Source organism: Hyperolius riggenbachi, chromosome 1 (assembly GCF_040937935.1).
Source record: "Hyperolius riggenbachi isolate aHypRig1 chromosome 1, aHypRig1.pri, whole genome shotgun sequence".
NCBI classification, from domain to species: Eukaryota; Metazoa; Chordata; class Amphibia; order Anura; family Hyperoliidae; genus Hyperolius; species Hyperolius riggenbachi.
The window spans coordinates 477,301,040-477,323,511 of record NC_090646.1 but is presented as its reverse complement, the minus strand read 5'-3'; the positions used below and the strand labels follow the sequence as shown (position 1 = coordinate 477,323,511).

The 22,472-nt window shown below is 42.7% G+C and overlaps 1 protein-coding gene and 1 long non-coding RNA gene across 2 annotated transcripts in view; one reads left to right on the top strand and one right to left on the bottom strand.

Moving 5' to 3' along the window:
- The window catches only part of SUPT16H (SPT16 homolog, facilitates chromatin remodeling subunit), a 52,943-nt gene that overhangs the window by 15,509 nt on the left and 14,962 nt on the right, over window positions 1-22,472 (bottom strand). Inside the window, exons 6-22 of the mRNA XM_068241438.1 lie at window positions 21,921-22,072; window positions 21,635-21,807; window positions 21,447-21,537; window positions 16,328-16,401; window positions 14,965-15,077; window positions 14,418-14,483; window positions 12,636-12,734; window positions 11,893-12,008; window positions 11,649-11,802; window positions 9,871-9,998; window positions 9,657-9,792; window positions 9,448-9,574; window positions 6,665-6,783; window positions 6,453-6,578; window positions 4,385-4,497; window positions 4,182-4,257; window positions 3,913-4,082 (exon numbers count right to left, since the gene is read on the bottom strand). Of these exons, the coding sequence (XP_068097539.1) occupies window positions 3,913-4,082; window positions 4,182-4,257; window positions 4,385-4,497; window positions 6,453-6,578; window positions 6,665-6,783; window positions 9,448-9,574; window positions 9,657-9,792; window positions 9,871-9,998; window positions 11,649-11,802; window positions 11,893-12,008; window positions 12,636-12,734; window positions 14,418-14,483; window positions 14,965-15,077; window positions 16,328-16,401; window positions 21,447-21,537; window positions 21,635-21,807; window positions 21,921-22,072 (2,033 nt within the window). The remainder of the gene's footprint in view (window positions 1-3,912; window positions 4,083-4,181; window positions 4,258-4,384; window positions 4,498-6,452; window positions 6,579-6,664; window positions 6,784-9,447; window positions 9,575-9,656; window positions 9,793-9,870; window positions 9,999-11,648; window positions 11,803-11,892; window positions 12,009-12,635; window positions 12,735-14,417; window positions 14,484-14,964; window positions 15,078-16,327; window positions 16,402-21,446; window positions 21,538-21,634; window positions 21,808-21,920; window positions 22,073-22,472) is intronic.
- LOC137521759 (uncharacterized) lies at window positions 2,374-21,405 on the top strand. The gene is made up of 3 exons (XR_011022193.1): window positions 2,374-2,498; window positions 13,938-14,185; window positions 21,281-21,405. It is a non-coding gene; the product is annotated as an uncharacterized lncRNA (long non-coding RNA).

Genomic DNA, 22,472 nt, shown 5'->3' with positions numbered 1-22,472 from the left:
TCTGCTTTATGGAGGTAAGTCCACCACTTCCTCCCAGCAAATTTTAAAGTTTTTATCCACTTTTATCCTGCTGGCGCCTCTGTTCTCCTACTGCTATACCGTGTCCACCCCTGGTGGAGGGGTGATCTACCCCCTTTCGCATCTACAGAGAGCGACTTCTTATCCCTGAGTGAGGACAGGTCTAATCTCCTCACCTGCCTATACAGTGGTTGCCTGTGTGGTAACCCATGTTTGTGAGTATAATTTTCTCACGATAACCTTTACTTCATTTATGCTTAACATACTACACTATATTGGGCTCTCGGTTTCTCTACTCTTTAGTTAAGACAGGTGTCCTTAATGAGGGTGACTAATTGAGTAGAAGTGTCTAACCACTCTGTGGGAGCCAGAACTCTTAATGATTGTTAGAGGGTTCAAAAACTTATTTCACTCAATGAAATGCAAATCAGTTGCTATCTTTTATTTAATGTTATTTTTTCGATTTTCCTTTTGATGTGCTATCTGCCACTGTTAAAATAAACCTACCATTGAAATGATACTGTTCTGAGACTTTTTATTTCTTTGCCATTGGACAAACTTACAAAATCAGTGAGGGGTCAAATAATTATTTCCTCCACTGTACAAATCAGAAAACCATTTCTCCCAGAGTAAAATGAGCCATGAATTACTTCTCTCCTATGTTGCTGTCACTTACAGTAAGTAGTAGAAATCTGACATTACAGACAGATTTTGGATTAGCTCATCTTCTCGTAGGGGGGTCCTGAGGGTTTTCTTTATTTTTAAAAGCACTTAGTGAATGGCAGTTAGGGTTGCCGCGGTATACCGGTATGACGGTATAGCACGGTTTCAAAATGCATGATAACCATACCATGCACTTTTTGAAAATACCGGTTTACCCAAGATGGCGCTGTAAGACATTTGCCCGGCACACAGGGCTCCAACCCTTCTCCCCCGACGGCCTCACCGCATCTGTGGGAAAGATTCCCCCTGCCTCCAGGAACGCTTTGCGGAGTGTCCAGGGACCCAGGGCTCGCTGCAGTCGGACTCCGGAAATCTTAATCACGTGGCCGCCCCAGCTCCATACACGCCGCTGTCACTTCCTGCTGATCAGCTTCCTACTGATCGGAGCTCCCCATGGCTGACCGTGCCGGTCCCCGCCCGCTAAGCCCCAGGACCACCACAGCTCTGCGGCCCACACTGCTGGGTCTCACCGAGCAGCTGCCACTCCAGCCGCCTCTGCTTCCGGACCGCACGGCCACCCATGCAGGGGTGCCCTCTTCTTCCAAGCCGCCTCACATTGCCTGCCTTCCTCATATCCACCACCACCAGGCACGGAAGACACCCCCAGCAAGAGGCCTCCACACCACCTGCAGATGCCGCTGCTCAAGTGACAGACTAGGCCACCCATGTAGAGGAGCACCTACTACATATGCTGCAGGCACCTATCCTGGCTACCTGTGCTGCAGGAACCTATCCTGGCTACCTATGCTGCAGGCACCTATCCTGGCTACATCTATCTCTGGCTACACCTATTCCTAGCTACCTAAGCTGCAGGCACCTATCCCTGGCTACCTATGCTGCAGCCACCTACTACTGGCTACACCTATCCCTGGCTACCTATGCTGCAGCCACCTAATACAGGCTACACCTATTCCTGGCTACCTATGCCGCGGCCACCTACTACCGGCTACATCTATCCCTGGCTACCTATGCTGCTGCCACCTACTACCAGCTACACCTATCCCTGGCTACCTATGCTGCAGGCACCTATCCCTGGCTACCTATGCTGCAGCCACCTACTGCTGGCTACACCTATCCCTGGCTACCTATGCTGCAGGTACCTATCCTGGCTACACGTATGCCTGGCTACACCTATTCCTGGCTACCTATGCTGCAGGCACCTATCCCTGGCTACCTATGCTGCAGCCACCTACCCCTGGCTACCTATGCTGCAGCCACCTACCCCTGGCTACCTATGCTGCAGCCACCTACTGCTGGCTACACCTATCCCTGGCTACCTATGCTGCAGGCACCTATCCCTGGCTACCTATGCTGCGGCCACCTATTACTGGCTACACCTATCTCTAACACCACCTGGACTTCTGCAGGAGCAGGGTAAGCCTTTTTTCAGTTTAACTGGGGCCCCAAATCTCCCAGGGGCTTAATCATTTATATACTGAAGGAGTAGCGCACCCCATACTGGGGTGGGGGTGGGGTGTAAGGGGTGCTCAGGGTCCAAATAATTCTATTATAATTGTATGATACCGTATACCGCAATACCGTCATACCGTGGTATTTTTTTTGACGGTTATCATACCGTGGAATTTCATACTGTTGCAACCTGGCAGTTGCTCTATCCAACTGCCAAAATAGTGTGCAGCGAGCAGGAAGGCTAGCCAGCATCTTTGTGTACATCTTTTTTTGGGAATGCCTTTATAAAGAACAAAGGCCATGCTGAGAATCCCCAATGAAGAGATGGACTAGCCCAAAAACTGTCGGTAATGTCAGATTTCTACTACATACTGTTAGTGACGGCAACACAGGAGAAAGGGGATTTATGGCTCATTTTACTCTGGGAGAAATGTACTTATCTGTATGCGTTTTAAATTGTAAGATTTTCATGACAGTTCCTCTTTAAAGCGGTATTGTCACCATAGAAATCAAATTTCAACCGTAACTGGTCTAAGTGTATTAAGTGATAAAGATGCTAATCCTGCATTCAAAATTTGCAAAACTTTTTCTGCTGTTATGGTTTGGAGTTATGACATACTTTAGGAGCACTGGCCCTAGTGCCAAAGAGTTGAATGCTGGGAGTTCTTTTTATCTATAATATATTCCTCCTCTTCCATTTATTCTTATCTGAAACATCCCCTGATTACTTGTGTTTACAAGCAAGAGTGAGGTGACTCAGTGATTGGACGTGTAAATAAAAAAAAAAAAAAGACAGTGCAGTTGTTCGTATACACCTCAGTTGGAGTGCCTGAAGACTCTGGGAGGAGGGCAGCTAATGAATACACAATGAGCAAGAGAAGGGAGGGGGGAAAACAAGGGTCAGGGAGGATATGTCGTCAGCATTAGCTTGGCAAGATGGCCACTGCCTAGAAAAGGATGTTCTGTTTTTCCTTCATAAAATTCACAGGAATTTTTACGTGGATAGCACAATACATCTGTTAAGTAGAAGTAGTATTTAGCTACATATATATGTGTTTTTTATTTCTAGGTTCGCATGGGTGTCGCCTGTTCTTTAAGCTTAGTTTTTTAACTTGGAATTGAGAGAGTTCCTGAAGTGCTGGTAAATAATGGTGTATACATTTCAATTGCTTATCTCTTGTTTACTGTACCAAATTCCTTGCACTCTTAACTGGTGGCAGTCTGCTCTAATCTGACTGCAGAGTAAACCATGAAGCCGGAGCCATTGAGAAATAGCAAGTGGAAGACAAGGTGATGGCAAAATTAGACTAATGGTACAATAAAAAAAGTTCAATTTTCCCATTTTTCCACTAAACCGATCAAATCGAATGAAAGTTTAAAAGAATCCTTTTTTTTCCGATCAAGAAAAAAAAAAAAGAATCGATTATCCCGTTTTTTCAATAAAAATCCAATTGGACATGTTGGAGAAATCTTTATATTCGATATAACAGGATAATCGAACAAAATTATCTAATAAAAAAATTTAAAAAATGAAAAAATTGTACCATGTATGGGCACCATAAGGTCTACACTGTATACAGCAGCAATTCTACACATAATGATGTAGATCAGCTGTGCCTAGCATTCAGCATCGCCGAACCTAAAGTGATCACCTCCCATTGAAGTCTACAGGAAGGACACACATCATAAAAGTGTATAAAAACCAGCTGGCATACTGACAGTGCTCCAGCGTGGGTGCAGAATATTCATTTTCAGACTTACTTTAACCACTCCTTGATAGGATCAAGTGATGCCACTGGGATGGCATTGATCATGGTGACCTTCTTGCCGTACTCTTTGTAGACTATGACCATATCAAAATTTTTCAGGTGAAACTGGACTCTCTCAAAATGTACAAGTTCCACTTCATCTAATGTGACTACAAATGGTGGCTGTGGATAAAAAAAGAGCAAGCAATTAACACAACAAATCTATTTTTTTTTATTATTCTTAAAAAAAAAAAAAAAAAAAACACAAAATACCACACTCACCCACTCTGTTGTATTTACGAGAGCACTGCTGGTTGGCTGCAGGAGACAAGTACTTCTGTATGGTGCACCATTAAACCTGAAGCACAGAAACATCAGTGCTATACAAAGCTGCTCTAAAAGTACATTCAAGTAGCTACATTCAAAATCAAAATGGTTATTCAAAGCCATAAGAAGATTTACTAAAGTAATTATAGGTAGCTGACCCTAAGTCTCTGAAAGGAACCTCAAATTCAAGGTCCTCTTTAGTCAAAGATTCAACTTTCTCAATGAAGTTCTTGAAGGCGGTTTTCAGTTTGTGCCTCATTTCACGCTCCAGCTGCAAGAAAACACATTACAGCACATATGTAAGGTAAGCTAGAAAAGCTTGCAGTAATAAAAATGCACATAAAATACATTTTCAAAGTAACTGCATCGAGGCAATGAAAAAGATGAGGCTGCAGAAAATCTATTCTGTGCACTGATTAGAGCAAGACATGAACATAGAGCAGAAAATCTTTTGCACTTAGTCTTGACCCCCATTTTATTAACGGGTGTTGGCAGACTGCCCTAGCAGGGATACACAGACTTAAATCTAATGTAACCCCTGTTAAAAAAAATAAATAAAGACAGTTACTCACCTAAGGAGAGGGAAGGCTTGGTCCTAATGAGCCATCTCTCCCTCTCCCGGTGGCCCCGGTGCTGCGCTGGCTCCTCCGTTCTCATCCCACTCCGAAGGGACTTCGGAAGTCGAGTCCTCCCGAAGACAAGGCGGCGCACACGCAAGTGCGTTATAGAGGGCGCGCGCAGTGTTATCGCGACCCGTCTTCGGGAGCACTCGGGCTCCCAAAGCATTTCCAAAGCCTCCTTTCGGCGGGGAGACAGCAGCGGTATTTGACCGAAACGGTTGAATACCGCTACGACGGAGCCTGGACAGCAGCGGGAGAGGAGAGGGAGTGCTCTATAGGACCCAGAGCCTCCCTCTCCTCGAGTATCTGACTTTTTTTTTAACCCGGTTCCCATTAGCTTTAAAGCCTATTTTACCATGTGAAAGAAGCGCTTCAAACAATCACTGAACTTTTGATGTCATGTTTCACTACCTATAACGTTTTTACAGAAGTTTTTATTCCTATCTGGCATCTAAGCTTCTAAAATCGTTCAGTTGAATAAAAAAACAATATATATTTTCACTGTGGCAAGAAGCTGCATAACTACAACTGCACATTAGCTCTAGCCGGGACCGCCAAGCAATCTAGGTCTCCAGGCATTTTACACTGCACCAGGGATATTAAACTCAAATACAAAACTGGCCAAAATTGGGACCAGGTCACGGGCCAACCCTCAATGTCTAGTTGCCACCTCCCTCCCTTATAAAGTTCCCTGGTGTCTAATGCCCCCCTCCCCCCCATACAGTTCCATGTTGTCTAATGCGGCGCCCCCCGCATACAGTTCCCGGTTGTATTTTGGCCCCCCTTCCCATATACATTCAGTTAAGCCGATGGGAGATGTGGCTGCAGGATAAAGCGGAAAAATGGCTCACCCCTGCTCCTGCACAAGTCCCAGCAGCGCTAATTACTACTCCCCCTCCAGGCCGTTATGGATAGTGGAGGAAATATGTAATTCAGCTTCCAGCTATTGCTGGCGGACGAACTAGTGTTTATGTGGTAATTTATGCTCAGCCGTTTGACAGCGCCCAAATTAGTCACTGAATGCCGCTATAGCCTTAATTCCTAAGGCTATAGCGGCGCTGGCTGCATCCAAATCTCTGGCACCATTAGTGTCCTGGCGTCTAGTGGTCCTCCCTCCCCCATACAATTCCCTGGTGTCTAGTGGACCTCTTACCTCACCTATACAGGTCCCTTGTGTCTAGTGATCCCGCTCCCATCCCTTAAAAGTTCTATGGTGTCTAGTGGTCTCCCCTTGCACCCTTAAACAGTTCCATGGTGTCTAGTGACCCCTCCTCCTTCATACAGTTCCCTGGGGTCTTGTGGCCCCCTTATCACTCCTATACAGTTACCTAGTGTCTAGTGGTCCCCCTTGCACCCTCATACAGTTCCCTGGTGTCTATTGTCAGTGGGGAAATCACTTGTGGCGCAAATTTGAAGCCTCTGTGGGCCAGAGTTTGACATGTATGCATTCCACCCTTTTTTATGGCGCACTACAGAATGCACATCATGAATGTGGATGTATTTATTTTTCCAGAACATTCATGTGTTTTATGATACAACAATGAAATATTCTGCTTTTAGAAGCTTGGATTTCTACTGCAGTAGTGGCTTAATCATATATGCTCACCTGTTCAGCATACAGATCATCTCGGTCATGCATGTGCTGATGCTTTCCAAGATCTGTGGTGATCTCACCAACTTCTGTATAAAACTGGACGTCCGTATGCCTCTTCTTTCCAAACATTATGGCATTCTGGCTCACAGGTAAAGATAATAGGTTAGAACTATTTCATCAAAATTCTTGAGTGCGTGAACATTATCAGCAACGCAAAATCTTACCTTTAAATGGAAATGAAGTACAATGATCATCTCCCCATCACACGGCTGGAAAATGGCATGCTTTATGTTGTTGTATAAAATATCCACTTTATCTCCTCTTACAGATGTAAAGCGAAAACCTTAAAAAATAGAAATAGTATAATATGTAATATTGTAATATTATGGCAGCAGCGCGTATACTAAATCATCCCTTTCAGATAAATATAACCAAGGCAAAATAAAAAAAAAAAAAAAAAATTGTTGCATTGCTGGACAATTTTTTTCAAGGCTTCAACACATTAAAGGAAACCTATGCCATTAGAAATGAGGACATTGTGGAAAACCTCACCTGACACGTTATTGCCTGACCGGCATACTGATCATGCACTGTGTCGCTTACCTAACTAAATCTGCATGACAGGTATTCTAACCTTACATCAAGTGCTGCTTGCCTGTCCTGACTCCATGACGCAAAGTATTGAAGGCAGTGACAGCCAACAGGCTTCATTTCCTCCATCTCTCAGCACTGATTAAGCTCCCTCGCGTTCAATTGATGCGGACTTTCGTCCATGGGAGGGCTATTTTTTTTTTTAATTTTTAAGTCATGTAGCTTGCACTAGGCTAGCTACATCTGTTCCCCAACTGCCCCGTTGCTGTGTCCCGTCCCCGACTATATTTACAGCTCCGGGATCCCGCAAGAGCCGTAACCTCTTCACTCAGCTTCGGTCGTCGCTATGGCGACGATCGGACACAACGTCATGCGCAGCCCCGAACCTCACCATAGCGACGGCCAGTGGTGACGGAAGACGCTGCGCCAGCGCGGGCTCCGGTGGGTATGTATAACGCCGCCAATTGTGGTGATCGGGGGGGGGGGGGGGGGGGTATTAGAGAGGGGTGGCAGCAATCGCACAACACATGTAGCTAGCCAAGTGCTAGCTACATGATGTACAAAAAAAAAAAAATCCCTGGCCCATGCTATCCCCTCCGGCGGTAATGGACAAGCTGAGCTCGTCCATAACGCTCAGGAGGTTAATACTTAAATATTCCTAACTACCCATGTCGGGCTGTCCAAAGACGCATTAAATCAGATTTACCAAGGTTCTCCAGTCTACACTACAGTGCATCAAGGAAGTGACAACAAACCAGGCCTAAACTTCCCCTTACAAGAAAACCTGCTTTTAAGTGGCAGTAGTTTACACCTCTCCCCGGGTTATAGTAGGAAATGCCGATAGGTTAGTGAAACAATGGCTGTGTGGTTGCAGATGACACAATCTGCAGGGAGAGCGTTTTAGGCTCCATGAAGCTGGCCCCCTTACAATCAGTACAAATGAAAGATTCCATCATGATTGGTTAGTGCTACATATGTGCACATTGGTGCTGCAAAAATTAAGATTTGTGCTGCTTTCGTTTTCAAGATAATAGCACTTGTGTTTTCCAAAACAATATCACCCCCCAGCCCCATACAACAATCTACAGACATGAAACTGGTATGCATGGGTAGTGCTGTGCCTGTGCCCATCTGCGCTGCAAAAATCATCTTTATCTTTTTTAGTTTTTGATACTCAAGTTTTCATAAAGGTCAAAAGTTCACTCAGCCCCCCTACAATATCGCAAAGGTTAAACGAGGCTAAGTGAACTTTTGACCTTTATAAACAAAAGATTATCTCAAAAACTAAAAAAAAAGATAGAAAGATGATTTTTGCAGCACAACTGAGCACATGCACAGCACTACCCGTGCATAATAGTTTCATGTCTGTAGAATGTTGTACGGGGGATGTGCGATATTGTTTTGAAAAACATAAGTGCTATTATCTTCAAAATGAAAGCAGCACAAATCTTAATTTTTGCACCACAAATGGGCATAAATGTAGGACTAACCAAGCATGATGGAATTATTATTTGTGCCGATTGTAGGGGTCAGCTTCATGGAGCTGGCGTTTTGTAGTAAATACAAGACAAACTGCATTTATTTCAGAAAAGTCTCACTACAAGTGTTGCACACGACTGCCTGCAAAACTTCTATTTCACTAATACTTGCTATGGTTTGAAGGGCTGCAACTTACAAAAAATTCCTTGCTAATCAGGGCCCATTGTGATGTAGCATACTCCACAGAAACCAGTGGTAATATCCTACATAAGTTTATAAGATAAAACTAGTTAAAGCGGACCCAAAACAAACATTTTTTTTAATTCAAAATATTTAGTTGCACCACTCTGACACATACAAAGATAAATAAACACGCCTTCAAGCCTATGAGCATTTCAGTGCATGCTTTTCCCCCTTCTCTTTGCATAACTAGGGTTATACAGGTGGCAGCCATTAGCAATTCCTCCTTTGCCAGACTCCACCTACTCCACCAGTTTGCTGGATTCTGTCCTGGCAATATGAAAGAAAGGGAGGGGCTCCTCCAATAAATAAAAAATATTTTATATTTGTCATCATGCAGCTGAAAAAAAAAGCCTGCCATTTATTATAATTTAGAAAATAGATTTTATTTCTGAAAGCTTGTATTTTTATTTTGGGTCCACTTTAAGACAAATTGGCCCATATGCAATTCACTTTTTCACCTGAGTTTTCCCTTAGGTGATATTTTCACGCCTTGTCATAAAATGCCTTTTAAACCACCGACTAGCTAAAAAAATAATTTTTATACTTTTTCACCAACTTTTGAGGTACTTTTTGAATTGTAAAATGCTTAAAAATTTTAGAGAATATAAAAATTATCTCCTAGGAGAAAACGCAAAAAAAAGTGAATTGCATATGGGCCATTGTCCCTAACACAAAGCCATAGACACATTCTCACCATTTACATGAGCCTCAAGAGAGCCCTGCATCCTCTTCTGAGCAATGTTGGGTCTAATGTAAAGGTCTTTCAGTTTAGGGTTGCTACGATTGAGGTTAATTACAAGAGAATCTTGTTTGACAATACCCTGCGAAGGAATAAAGAGTCAGTGGCTGGAACCAATCAGGAGTGCAGACACAAGACAGACAGCTGCCTATCCTCCCTCTCACCTCTTTCTCCTTTTCCTCTGCTTCCCGAGTCTTATACCGTTTCTGCACTTCTTTAATGATGCGGAATGCGTTCTGCAGGTTCAGTGATGGCACGGCTGTTTCTCCGGGAGTCTTCATGTTGGAGGCTCGATACGTTCTGAACACAACCATTTGTAAGGCGGAGATAAAAATCTAAGGTAACTACTGGTTGAAAAAGAACCTAAAAACTACTTACATTTCCTTCACAAATGTGGCATCTGGGTTGGGAAATATGTTTCCTTCATTGCGTCCCAGAGCACTGCCGGGACAGTAGAAGTTGATTCGGAGATAAGTATAATCACCTTCAACTGACATACTGATATTCTGCGCAAACAAAAACATTTTTTAAAAATACATAAGTCAATATACTATACTAGACTGATATTTAATTCCCTGCTGAAAGGAAATACAAGAATGTCTTATATACTATTTCTGGTCCACAGTCGCCCAAATAAAAATGGTGCACAGGGAAGAGGAGCAAATTTACATCCTTGAGTGATGCACATGCAACGCCGCAAAGTCACTGCTTAAAAAGTGGAATCTCCAGCCAGAAGGGATTTTCTTTTAACCTCCTGGGCGATAATCCCGAGCTGAGCTCGGGGTATGTCACGCAGGAGGATTTCTCAGGCCCTGGTGGGCCAATTTGCATAATTTTTTTTTGTTACACGCAGCTAGCACTTTGCTAGCTGCGTTTAACTTCCAATCGCCGCCGATCCACTGCTACCCGCCGTGCCGCGCAGCCCCCCCAACCCGCCCAGACCCCTTGCGCAGCCTGGCCAATCAGTGCCAGGCAGCGCTGAGGGGTGGATCGGGACTCCCTCTGACGTCACGACGTCGATGACGTCATCGCGAGCGTCGCCACGCCGACGGGGGAAGCAAAGCAGGAGATCCCGTTCTGAATGGAATCTCCTGCTTGCGCTGATCGCCGGAGGGGATCGGAGGGGGTGGGGGGATACCGCTTCAACGAACCTCTGCCTAAGGGGGAGGAGCCCCTTCAAGGTGAGAAATGATCGTCATTTTCCCCGGGGCCCACACTAATTACGCAACTCCCTGAGGGGAGAGGTTAGTTTTATTTTAAGAAATCAATGCTGAGATCCCTCTAAGGGGTGAGAAGAAAAGGGAACGGTGAAGAAACATCAGGTTTTTTTTTTTTATTGCCGCTTAAGTGCCCGTTAGGGAGAGTACTCATCCCTTCCTGCCAAAGTGGCACTAATCTTGTGTATGAGGAAATAGTCTCCAAGAGTAGGACACACGGCTTTTATTGTTATGCTAGGCGACCTAAGCCCGTTTAAAAAGGGCTCTAGGTCTGTCACCACCGCATGTCAGCGAGCATGCGCCCGACGTGTGCGCACACCCGCCCCTTGGCCCCGTCCTCCCCTGCAAGCCGCGCGTCACTCCCCCTCATGTCTCTGCAAATCTGTGCACATGCGTACTACGGAAAAACTCACACACACGGAAATGGGATGCAGAGGCACAGATGATTTATTAGGTAGGATGCAAACCTATTGCAAAGATTTACCCTCACTTCCTTCCTGTGAAGTTGATCTAGTAAAAAGGACAGACACAAACTCAAGCTAGACAAAAGTATGTACGACAACATGCTAATTCTTCCCTACATTATCCAAATTCATAAAAAACCTGGGGCTTTAATTACACATAACATGGTACAATTTTTCCTTTTTTGTTCGATTAGATAATTTAGTTCGATTATTCCGTTAGATCGAATATAAAGATTTTTCCAGCATGTCCGATCAGATATTTCTCGAAAAAACAGGATAATCGTTCGAATTTCTTGATCGAAAAAAAAAAAAAAAAAAATGTTACAACTTTCATTCGATTCCATCATTTAGATCGAATAAATGGGAAAAAATCTAACGTTTTTATTGTATCATGTATGGGCACCATTCGTCCCTGTTCTAACTGCACAGCCAAAGATGTACTGAACCCTTTCCTTTCTGTGAAGTATTTTCTTACCTTAATGGTGGCAATATGGAACGGAGTAGCGACGCCAAACACAGGCATGATTACAGTCTCGTACTTCTTGTCTATATAAATTTTCATTTCTCGGATCTCTGGTTCCTTTGGCATTTGAGATGCATTTTTGTAGGAGACATTAGACTTGCGTGCTCTACCAGGACATAAAACAAATACATTTATTATAAAGTGAGTTCAGCCGTTTTTCAGATCCAAGAGCTGGAATACAGAAAGCCTGGCTTACTTCAATGTCTGCTGTTCCCCCTTCTGCTCGGTTAGCCTCCTCTTGGCCTCCTCATTTAGCTGGTTTGCAAGTTCTTTTTGATGGGTGCGTCGTTTCTCCTCTGCTGTCATTTCATTCTGCAAAAGAAAAGCCAGATGAATCAAGACTTTAAATGGCGAGAGACTGTTTAGTGGACAAGTTACAGTTCCTTAAGTATCTGGCTGATTTATTTTTAACAGTTCCCATTGACTTTTGGATCAAATCTTGACCAATATCAAATGGTGCAATAGATAATAATCAGGAAAAAAATGATAATTTACCTGATCTCTTACAAATCGAGATGTGTATGTCCAGCATTAAGCTAGGAATACACAGGCCTGACAAGACAATCAAATCAATCATTCTCCAACCAGAAATCGATCACACGATGCCAGATTCTCACACCACTTAGAATACAGTCTCAATGGATCTTGGCAAAACTTGACTCAGTTTAACGCTATCCGGCTCCGCTGTCCATTGCTCTTCCCCAGAGATTCCCCAGCATGTCTGGTCACACATTTGAATGACAAACAGTCTGGAACTGGACACACTGGGTCCAATGGAATTGTCAGATTGTAATTTTAACAGCCCTTCCCCCCCCCCCCCCAAAAAAAAAAAAAAAAAATTCAATAAGCGTGTGCCTAGCATTATCTAGCCCAAAGTTGACAGGTTTAAAAGAAAAGTAAACTAATCCAATTTCCAGCCACAATTACTGGATAACTTACTCTTGTTCTTTCAGTGATTAGCGCAGCAGATCGGGCTCCTCTGCCTAATAGGTCCTCTGCTTCATCCTTCTCTTCCTCCTCCTCATCTTCATCCTCATTCTGTGAACAAAGAGATCAAGTTTAGTGGTATAAAAGCAGATCTAGAAACAGTAGTCCACAAAGAAAAGTTAAAAGCGGTATTGTCAGCCACAAAACCAAATTCTATTTAAACACTGCAGTGTGTTTAAAATGCTGCCAGAAATCCCTCTTTGCAAGTACAAGCACTCCAATCTATTCAGGAATCTCTCTGCTGTTATATTTTCTCAGTCCCCCAGGCTGTGCCACTGCCAATGACCCTCCCACCTTCCTGCTTCTCACTGATTGGCTTAGCAGACTGCTGTCTAGCTGAAACATTATCCTCTACTCACTCCTGTATACAAGCAAGGCTGAGGTGACTCAGCAATTGGAGGAAAAAAAGAAAAAAAGTTAAGGGAAGAAATGACATCAGGATTTAGCCTCAAACTGTGGGCAAAAGACATGGTTCCCACCAGGAACAGAATTTGCTTCATTTACTATATGCAATTCAACTGACATCAAAACATGGATAGTACAATATGTGTTATGTAAGTAGAGCAAGTATTTATCTACTTATGTGTTTGTTTGTTTTCCCTGGCATAGTATGTCTAATCCTCCTGCTTGAAAGATAAGCTCCAAATCTAGAAGATCATGTAAATACCAAAATATATGAAGAGGTACTGTAATCTGCACATAGACATTCTTTAAAACTATAATTAAATGTCAATCTGAAAATCTGTATCTTTCTGGATCCTAATAAAGTACACATCTGTTATTACCTCCTTCATATGAAGATACCAGACCACAGAAAAGCCTGGATTTTTGGACATTAGTAAAATAGCATTCCTTTCAGCTTGCTATTAGTTAGATTCAGGAGGAGGTTTTTTTTTAAGGCCATAATACTGGAGAGATGCAATACTTTCATTTTAACCTAAACTGGGATTAAGGCAGGTAACTCCCTAATGAAAAGTTAATCATACTAATTTCATATATTTTCTCCCTTTTATAAATGGTCATTTGAAAGATTGCAGGAATCTTTCCCCTGAGTGACTTGTAAAATTTAAAATGTTCTTACAGGTGGTTCTTTACACAGTCTGCTGGCAATAAGTACTGTAAAATAATAGGTTTTAAAATAATGAAAAATAATGCAATTCAAAGTAGGTTAAAAACAATGAAATGTAACCTTTAAGAACCTACTTAAAGCAAACGTGAAGTGAGACAACCGGATGTGTCTTTGGTACTTCTCAGGCAGCCTTCGGAAGTACTTCTGAGGACAGGCGCAGCCATACTGTGAATGACCGACTCAGGATTTACATGTGTGTAGTACAGATGCACTTGTCTTTGGATGTAAGTACTTACAGAGGCTGCCCACTGACTGCAGAAGAGATGTTCATCCTAGCAAGTCAAATACCTTCAACGGGGGATGCTGCAGGAATGACGGGACAGATAGAGGACCAGGAAGGCTCTATGGTATCCAGAGCCATCCCTCTACCTAGGTAAGTATCTCACCTGAAGTGAGTTTCTTCACTTCATGTTCACTTTAATGCACCACCAAAGGATCTTTATGGAGCTCTCCATCAATCGATCTGAGATTTATCCTTTTCACACGTTACTGCAGATTTTTTTATCGCTATAAAATTATTACTGAATCGTGGTTATGTGGTCATATTCATATTATATACAAGTCAAACCAAGTGTTCCTCTTCAGTCGAAAAAAATTTCACTCACCTTAAGGAAGATGCCCACATTCTTCACCTTCTTCTTAACACTGGTGAGGGTAGTTGCTGGACCTTCCTAAAAACAGTAAAAACAAGAAGACAAGACTTAGAAAACCTGAGTCTTCGTTATTGTAAATTTTATCACACCTCTTACCCATGAATCCCCACCCCCCTTCCTCCCTGCTACCAATTCCCCAAAATCAATGGTTTAAGTCCTCAGAAAAAAAGTTTATTTCTGGGAGTGTTCTAAAGCTTTGTAGACCGGCTAAATGGTTTTCGGCCAATACTACTGGTCAGTGTCACCTGTGCTGAGAAGTTAGCGTGAACACTTACCCGATTCCTCTGGATAAAAATTTCTATTTACTGTGTATTGGATTTATCCCTAGACGCACTAAAGGCTGCCCTGCACCATTTCCAGGACTGAAAATATACTGTAACAAGTAGCCCTACAGATCAAATTTTCTACAAGTCTCAACTGAACTTCACACTGAATACAAAAATTGCGTACACGGAAGGCACTGTATACTGAAAGTATACTTATCCATTTTACGTTATACCTCATTCACCAGCACGGTGTCCCCAACAAACAGGGCATATGTCTTTTCCTCAGGCTTCTTGCCTTCTTTGTTTGTGAGATCAGAAAGCCCCAGGTGAATGCTGAATATCATACCTACAATAACAAGGAAATATGTGCTGCAAAAACCACCAAGAAACAACTTATATTGATAAACATATATCTCTAAGCAGTATGGGATTTTCATCACATGTACACACACACAAACACACACAAACTCTGAAAAAAAATCACTTTGGTTAAATGCAGGAATTGGACAGTTCAATAGGGATAGCCTTTTTCCAGCTTAAGTGTTTACAATAAACATTGCCTGAGGATAGCTAACAAAAGATATACAATAGATATGTATCCCCAGGGTCCTTATATGACCAGCACACTAAATTCATAAGGCAAGACTGACTTTAATCCGAAAGGATGATCCATGATAAAACAAAGGATGATCCATGATAAAACAAAGGATGATCCATGATAAAAATGTCCTGAAACAAATATACAGATCAGGTACATTAATCTTCCTCTAACACTCATGCATGTAAAGAGCATGTGCAGCCCAACTGATGTGACTGAAGCCTTACTAATGGAAAAGACTATGTAGAATCTACATTGTAGATGAACAGAGCCACCCAGGAGGATGGCGAGGAAACCCACAGAGTACATGGGGCTGGAGGAAGCCCCAGATAAGTATAAATGCTGCCATGAACATTGTCTCCTTAACAGAAATACTTACAACAAAATGAAAATGGAATCCCAGCTAAATTTATTTACACCAGAGAGCTGGAATACAGGGGAAACGACTCAACAGGGAAAACAATAAAACCTGTCGGGCTCTTATCCTTCTCTTCAGCTATACAGTCTTGCAGCACTAGACACAGGGTCAAATCTTCACCAGGACACTACCTGCATGGAGTTTGTATGTTCTCCCCATCTGTGTAGATTTCTCTTTGAATTCTATGACTTGAGCAGGAATTAGATTAGGAGTTCTTCTGAGAAACAGATAAGGACACATATACCCTAGGGGGCTGTGGAAGCTCTATATAAACACAATAGTAATATGATCTAGATAACCAGGTATAAACAATAATTGTTTTTTGTTCCAGTCTTCTATGCCTCCCAATACAAAGTTTTATGAAGTCAGTTAAAATTACCCTATTTTTACTGTGGCGTACAGTAGGCACTATACCAATTAAATCTGGAAATGTTTAATGTGTGAAAAGGATCTGGCAAACCTAAGTATAGACAGACTTTTCAGCCCTAGAGTAACCTGTGTCATTTGGAAGCTTACTCAGGCAAAAAGTTCCAACAGCTAGACGGGAGAGACCTGTAATAGTGTGCAGTAAAGTACTCACCTTTCTTGAGTTTGTACTGATTTTTACTGTTGATCACAAGAGAGCCTTCCCGAAACTCTATACCCATTGCAAATCTATACAGAAAAAATATATATATATTTAAAAAAAAAAAAAAAGTACAGGAAAAGAAAACTGGGTCTTTTTCTGTATTGTTAATGGTCTTTCAAATTAACTGCCACAACTATATTACAGGATCTTCTCAAAAAATTAGCATATTGTGATAAAGTTCATTATTTCCTGTAATGTACTGATAAACATTAGACTTTCATATATTTTAGATTCAAATACACACAACTGAAGTAGTTCAAGCCTTTTATTGTTTTAATATTGATGATTTTGGCATACAGCTCATGAAAACCCAAAATTCCTATCTCAAAAAATTAGCATATTTCATCCGACCAATAAAAGAAAAGTGTTTTTAAAACAAAAAAAGTCAACCTTCAAATAATTATGTTCAGTTATGCACTCAATACTTGGTCGGGAATCCTTTTGCAGAAATGACTGCTTCAATGCGGCGTGGCATGGAGGCAATCAGCCCGTGGCACTGCTCAGGTGTTATGGAGGCCCAGAATGCTTCGATAGCGGCCTTAAGCTCATCCAGAGTGTTGGGTCTTGCGTCTCTCAACTTTCTCTTCACAATATCCCACAGATTCTCTATGGGGATCAGGTCAGGAGAGTTGGCAGGCCAATTGAGCACAGTAATACCATGGTCAGGAAACCATTTACCAGTGGTTTTGGTACTGTGAGCAGGTGCCAGGTCATGCTGAAAAATGAAATCTTTATCTCCATAAAGCTTTTCAGCAGATGGAAGCATGAACCCACTTTTGAACCAGAAACAGCGGCAGAAGCGGCTGACCTGGGCTACAGAGAAGCAGCACTGGACTGTTGCTCAGTGGTCCAAAGTACTTTTTTCGGATGAAAGCAACTTTTACATGTCATTCGGAAATCAAGGTGCCAGAGTCTGGAGGAAGACTGGGGAGAGGGAAGTGCCAAAATGCCTGAAGTCCAGTGTCAAGTACCCACAGTCAGTGATGGTCTGGGGGACCATGTCAGCTGCTGGTGTTGGTCCACTGTGTTTTATCAAGGGCAGGGTCAATGCAGCTAGCTATCAGGAGATTTTGGAGCACTTCATGCTTCCATCTGCTGAAAAGCTTTATGGAGATGAAGATTTCATTTTTCAGCACGACCTGGCTCCTGCTCACAGTGCCAAAACCACTGGTAAATGGTTTACTGACCATGGTATTACTGTGCTCAATTGGCCTGCCAACTCTCCTGACCTGAACCCCATAGAGAATCTGTGGATATTGTGAAGGGAAAGTTGAGAGACGCAAGACCCAACACTCTGGATGAGCTTAAGGCCTCTATCGAAGCATCCTGGGCCTCCATAACACCTGAGCAGTGCCACGGGCTGATTGCCTCCACGCCACGCCGCATTGAAGCAGTCATTTCTGCAAAAGGATTCCCGACCAAGTATTGAGTGCATAACTGAACATAATTATTTGAAGGTTGACTTTTTTTGTTTTAAAAACACTTTTCTTTTATTGGTCGGATGAAATATGCTAATTTTTTGAGATAGGAATTTTGGGTTTTCATGAGCTGTATGCCAAAATCATCAATATTAAAACAATAAAAGGCTTGAACTACTTCAGTTCTGTGTATTTGAATCTAAAATATATGAAAGTCTAATGTTTATCAGTACATTACAGAAAATAATGAACTTTATTACAATATGCTAATTTTTTGAGAAGATCCTGTATATAAACAGGTAGTAAACAGGACAAAAGATCAACTCACTCCCAATACCTCAGTATAACACAAATATGGTAGCCAATAGAATAAAAAATATGCAGCTTTATTTGCAGTGGGATAGAAAATACTATTGGTAAATCTGAAAACTTCATCAGGCCACAGCAGTATACATTGCTGTGATAAAGTACTAAATTGATGGCAGCACTAGGTGTCGCTCAAACTGTGTTGCTCGTCTACAATAATTACTGTTAAGGCCCATACACACGAATGATTTTTGCCAACGACGGGTCGTTTGAACGTCCCGTCGTTCACACGCCAAATCGGGCGTGTGTACAGACTATCGTTCGGGTGATAAGACTGGTATTGAGCGATCCGCCCTGCGGATCACTCAGGACCAGTCTTATCACCCAAACGACAGTCTGTACACACGCCCGATTTGGTGTGCGAACGACTGGACGACGGGACGTTCAAACGACCCGTCGTTCGCAAAAATCAGACGTGTGTATGACTGAGCTGATCTGCTAAGTAAAGCAAATTAGATCAACCAAAGTAGATACTACTTCAGTCTTAAAGAGAATCTGTATTGTTAAAAATCGCACAAAAGTAAACATACCAGTGCGTTAGGGGACTTCTCTTATTCCCCTCTGTCACAATTTTGCCGCTCCCCGCTGCATTAAAAGTAGTCAAAAACAGTTTTAAAAAGTTTGTTTATAAACAAACAAAATGGCCACCAAAACCAGAAGTAGGTTGATGTGCAGTATGTCCACACATAGAAAATACATCCATACACAAGCAGGCTGTATACACCCTTCCTCTTGAATCTCAAGAGATCATTTGTGCGTTTACCTTCCCCCTGCAGCTATCATCCACTGAAGAGTAATGCTGGATACACACCATGCGTTTCCACGTCTAATGCGTCCGTCGATACGCGTCGATTTTATTATTTCCGAGCATTTCCGAACGCATTTCGATGATTTTTAGGTCGATTGCCATGTAAAGTATGGCAAATCGATATAACGATAAATCGAAGCTTGAATCGGACATGTCGGAAATAATCGAATCGATGCGTATCGACTGACGCATCGAACGCGGAAACGCATGGTGTGTATCCAGCATAACAGGCCTATTGTTTCTTCCTGCAGACAGCTCTGCCGGTGTCTAATTCCTCAGTATGTGACAGCCCAACCAGCTCAGAGGATAATTTATCCAGCTTGTAAAAGGTAGGCAGCTCTCTTCTCTCACTGACGAGAACAGAGAGGCTGCCTAATCTTAATAGCACACACGGGAGTGTGCATAGAGGGGGCCTGGAGGGGGGCGTGCATGACATATCCGACAGGAGAGAGAGAAGTTGATTTATTACAGGGATGGTGATTGTAGAAAGTGCTGCAGTAAGCCAGAGCACATTAGAATAGGTTTAGAAACTTGTAGGATAGTAGAAAAAGGATGACAATTTTGTTACAGAGTCTCTTTAAAGAGAAACCGTGACAAAGGATTGAACTTCATTCCCATCAGTAGCAGATTCCCCTTTCCCATTAGAAATCTTTATTTTCTCAAATGGATCATCAGGGGGCTCTGTATGGCTGAGATGGTGTTGAAACCCCTCCCACAGTGTGATGTCAGGACCATGGTGCTGACATCACACTGTGGGAGCATTGTTGCATTGTGGGAAATAACAGCTGTTTCCAACTGCCAAAAAAGCAAGCAGCAGCTACTTCCACTGACATCACCTGCCAGCAGTAAAAAAGTCACCAAATGTAAATCAGGGAGAGGAAAGATTTTACAATGGGCAAAAACTGACTAAATCATTTATACATAATCATAAAAATGAAGCACTTTTGTTAATTACGTTATTTTCACTGGAGTTCCTCTAACTTCTTAGGGACCGATGCAGGACAAATCTACGTCGGGCAGGTGGCGCTGCGGTTCTGACCGGACGTAAACTCTACGTCCCATTCACCGCGCGCCCCCGCCCGTTCCTGCCGCCTCTATGACGGCAGAGCACTGTGAGCTGGGCAGGAGCAGTTTTCATTGGTTCCTGGCCCTGTCATTACTGTAAGCCAATCCCATTGGCTTACATTGAGTGACAGGGTCAGGAGCCAATGAAAGCAGCTCCTGACCGGCACACAGCCGGTCAGGAGCTGCCTGCGGCGGGGACAGAGCGGCGCGACCGACGAATTATTGCGGCAATTCGTCTGTATGCAGCATTTTAGCGTACCAGCAGCCTCTTGTCCTTAAGGGGCAGAGGCTCCTGGTACCGAAGTGGTTAACCTCCTTAGCGGTATGCTCTACACTGCCGGGCATACCGCTTTATGTCCTCAGGAGTTCCCAAAGCATAAGTAATGTGATCAAATGGCTTTAAACCCTTTAGCTAGCACTAGGCTAGCTAGTACAAGTGTTCAGCACCCCCGATCCCCTGCGATCTCTCCGTTTATACATTACCCAGCGATCGCGCAGCCTCCCCGCACAGCTTTGGTCTCTCTATGGGGAATATCGGGTTTGCACATGACGTCAGCGACATAATGACGTCATCCAGGCTGGATAATGTATAAGCGGGGGAGCGGCGGGGATCGGGGGTTGCCGGACACCTTTACTAGCTAGCCTAGTGCTAGCTAAAGGGTTTAAAGCCATTTGATCACATTACTTCTGCTTGGGGACACAAACTGACAAAACATCCTGAGCGGTGTAGCGGTCAGGAGGTTAAGCCTCGTACACACGCTTGACTAAAGTTGGCTGAGGCAGCTGTGAACTATTGACCCTTTTTATCCCTTTCCTGCTCTCAGAGGCCATTTACTGACAGGAAAGGGTTATCAGTGAGGGTTATGTTATAGTCCGACCCAATCCCGACCCACACAAACTGTCTGATTTTTAACTCTTTTAGGGCCCATTCACACTAGAATCGCTTTTCTGAGTGTTTTGTGATTAATTAGCATTTTTTTTTTAAATTGCTCCCATTCACTTTCATTAAAATTATGATACAAATCACGGAAAAATGCAGCGATTTCGCGATCACTTACGCAAAAATAGCTGTGATTTTTCTGCAATTTGAACGCAGGTGAATGTGAGCGATTTAAAAACGCTAATCAATTGCAAAACGCTCAGAAAAGAGCTTCTAGTGTGAATGGGCCCTTAGGCAGAGTAAGAAAAAAAAAAAAAAAAAAGGAACACAGCATAGTAATTTGTGTGCTCGACACTGTATATACACAGGTCTATCTCATCATGTCACCTCGGATGTCCTTTAAGCTTTAGAAGAACAAAGGACACAGATGCAGAATGGCGAAGAAGTACAAGTGGACAGAGATGCTAGTGTTCAGGTGTAAAGGGCAATAAAATAATGCTATCATATCCATGTGGCATTTTTTTTAATACATACCCCAGGTTTTTGGTGATTTTGCTCATGAGTTCTGGTTTCTGTTTCTTAACCTGATCCATTACAGCCTGGTAGACCTCACAAATTTTTGCACCTGTTTTAGGGATAAAAATAAAGGTGTTTAATGCCCAGTGCTCAGGTAATAAAATACATAAAGCTCTAGTTTGCACCCCCCCCCCCATAGCACTTACCATGCTTTAGCTCTTTACACAACTCCTCCTGCAGCTGTAATAAGAAATTGTAGTTGTCTTGTATTTCCTGTGTGGGATCCACAATAAGGGTGCGCACTAAATTTGAACAGTAGGATTTGTAACGAATACCCATGGCACACGTAACTGCCCCAAAATGCATGTGATTTTTGTCACTAGAAAAATAGAAATGATAGTATTAGATTTTAAAACCTCTTTATAAATGAAATAAAACCGATAAATCCTCTGGTGTCTATCTGGTCATGCTGCACCAACAGGAAGTACTCACCTGACCACACTAAATTTGAGATTATAATTTCCTCCACTCTGTATTATAGGAGGGTAACACATTTCAATGGTTGAGGGATCAGTACCTCCCAGGTATTTTTTGTCTTCAATAGCTTTCTCCACGGACTCTGCCAGCTTGCTATGTCGAACTTTCTGTGATGAACAAAAGACAAAGAAACATTATGTAACAAGCACTCTTGACAATTACATAAATACTATGTAGAAACATGGTTAACACACATGAAAGCGTTTTAGTGTCACACACTGGTTCTCTTACTGCAGAGCACTAACCCAAGTTACTTATAGGTATGTTTACGTGCTGCAGGAAAGAATATCTCACATGGTGAGGTTGGTTTCAAAGACCAATCAATGTCAGAAAATAAATGTCCAAGTCAGTTACTGCCTAATGATTATGAATTTCAAAACCAGTCTTTCTTAAATATTGTTGAACAGAGATGTCCATCATGCATGTCTGCATGTAAAGGCTACCATAACGTATTTCTGACCAGCAGCATTGGCCAGAGCTACTGGTAAAATCTCCTCATGTCACACC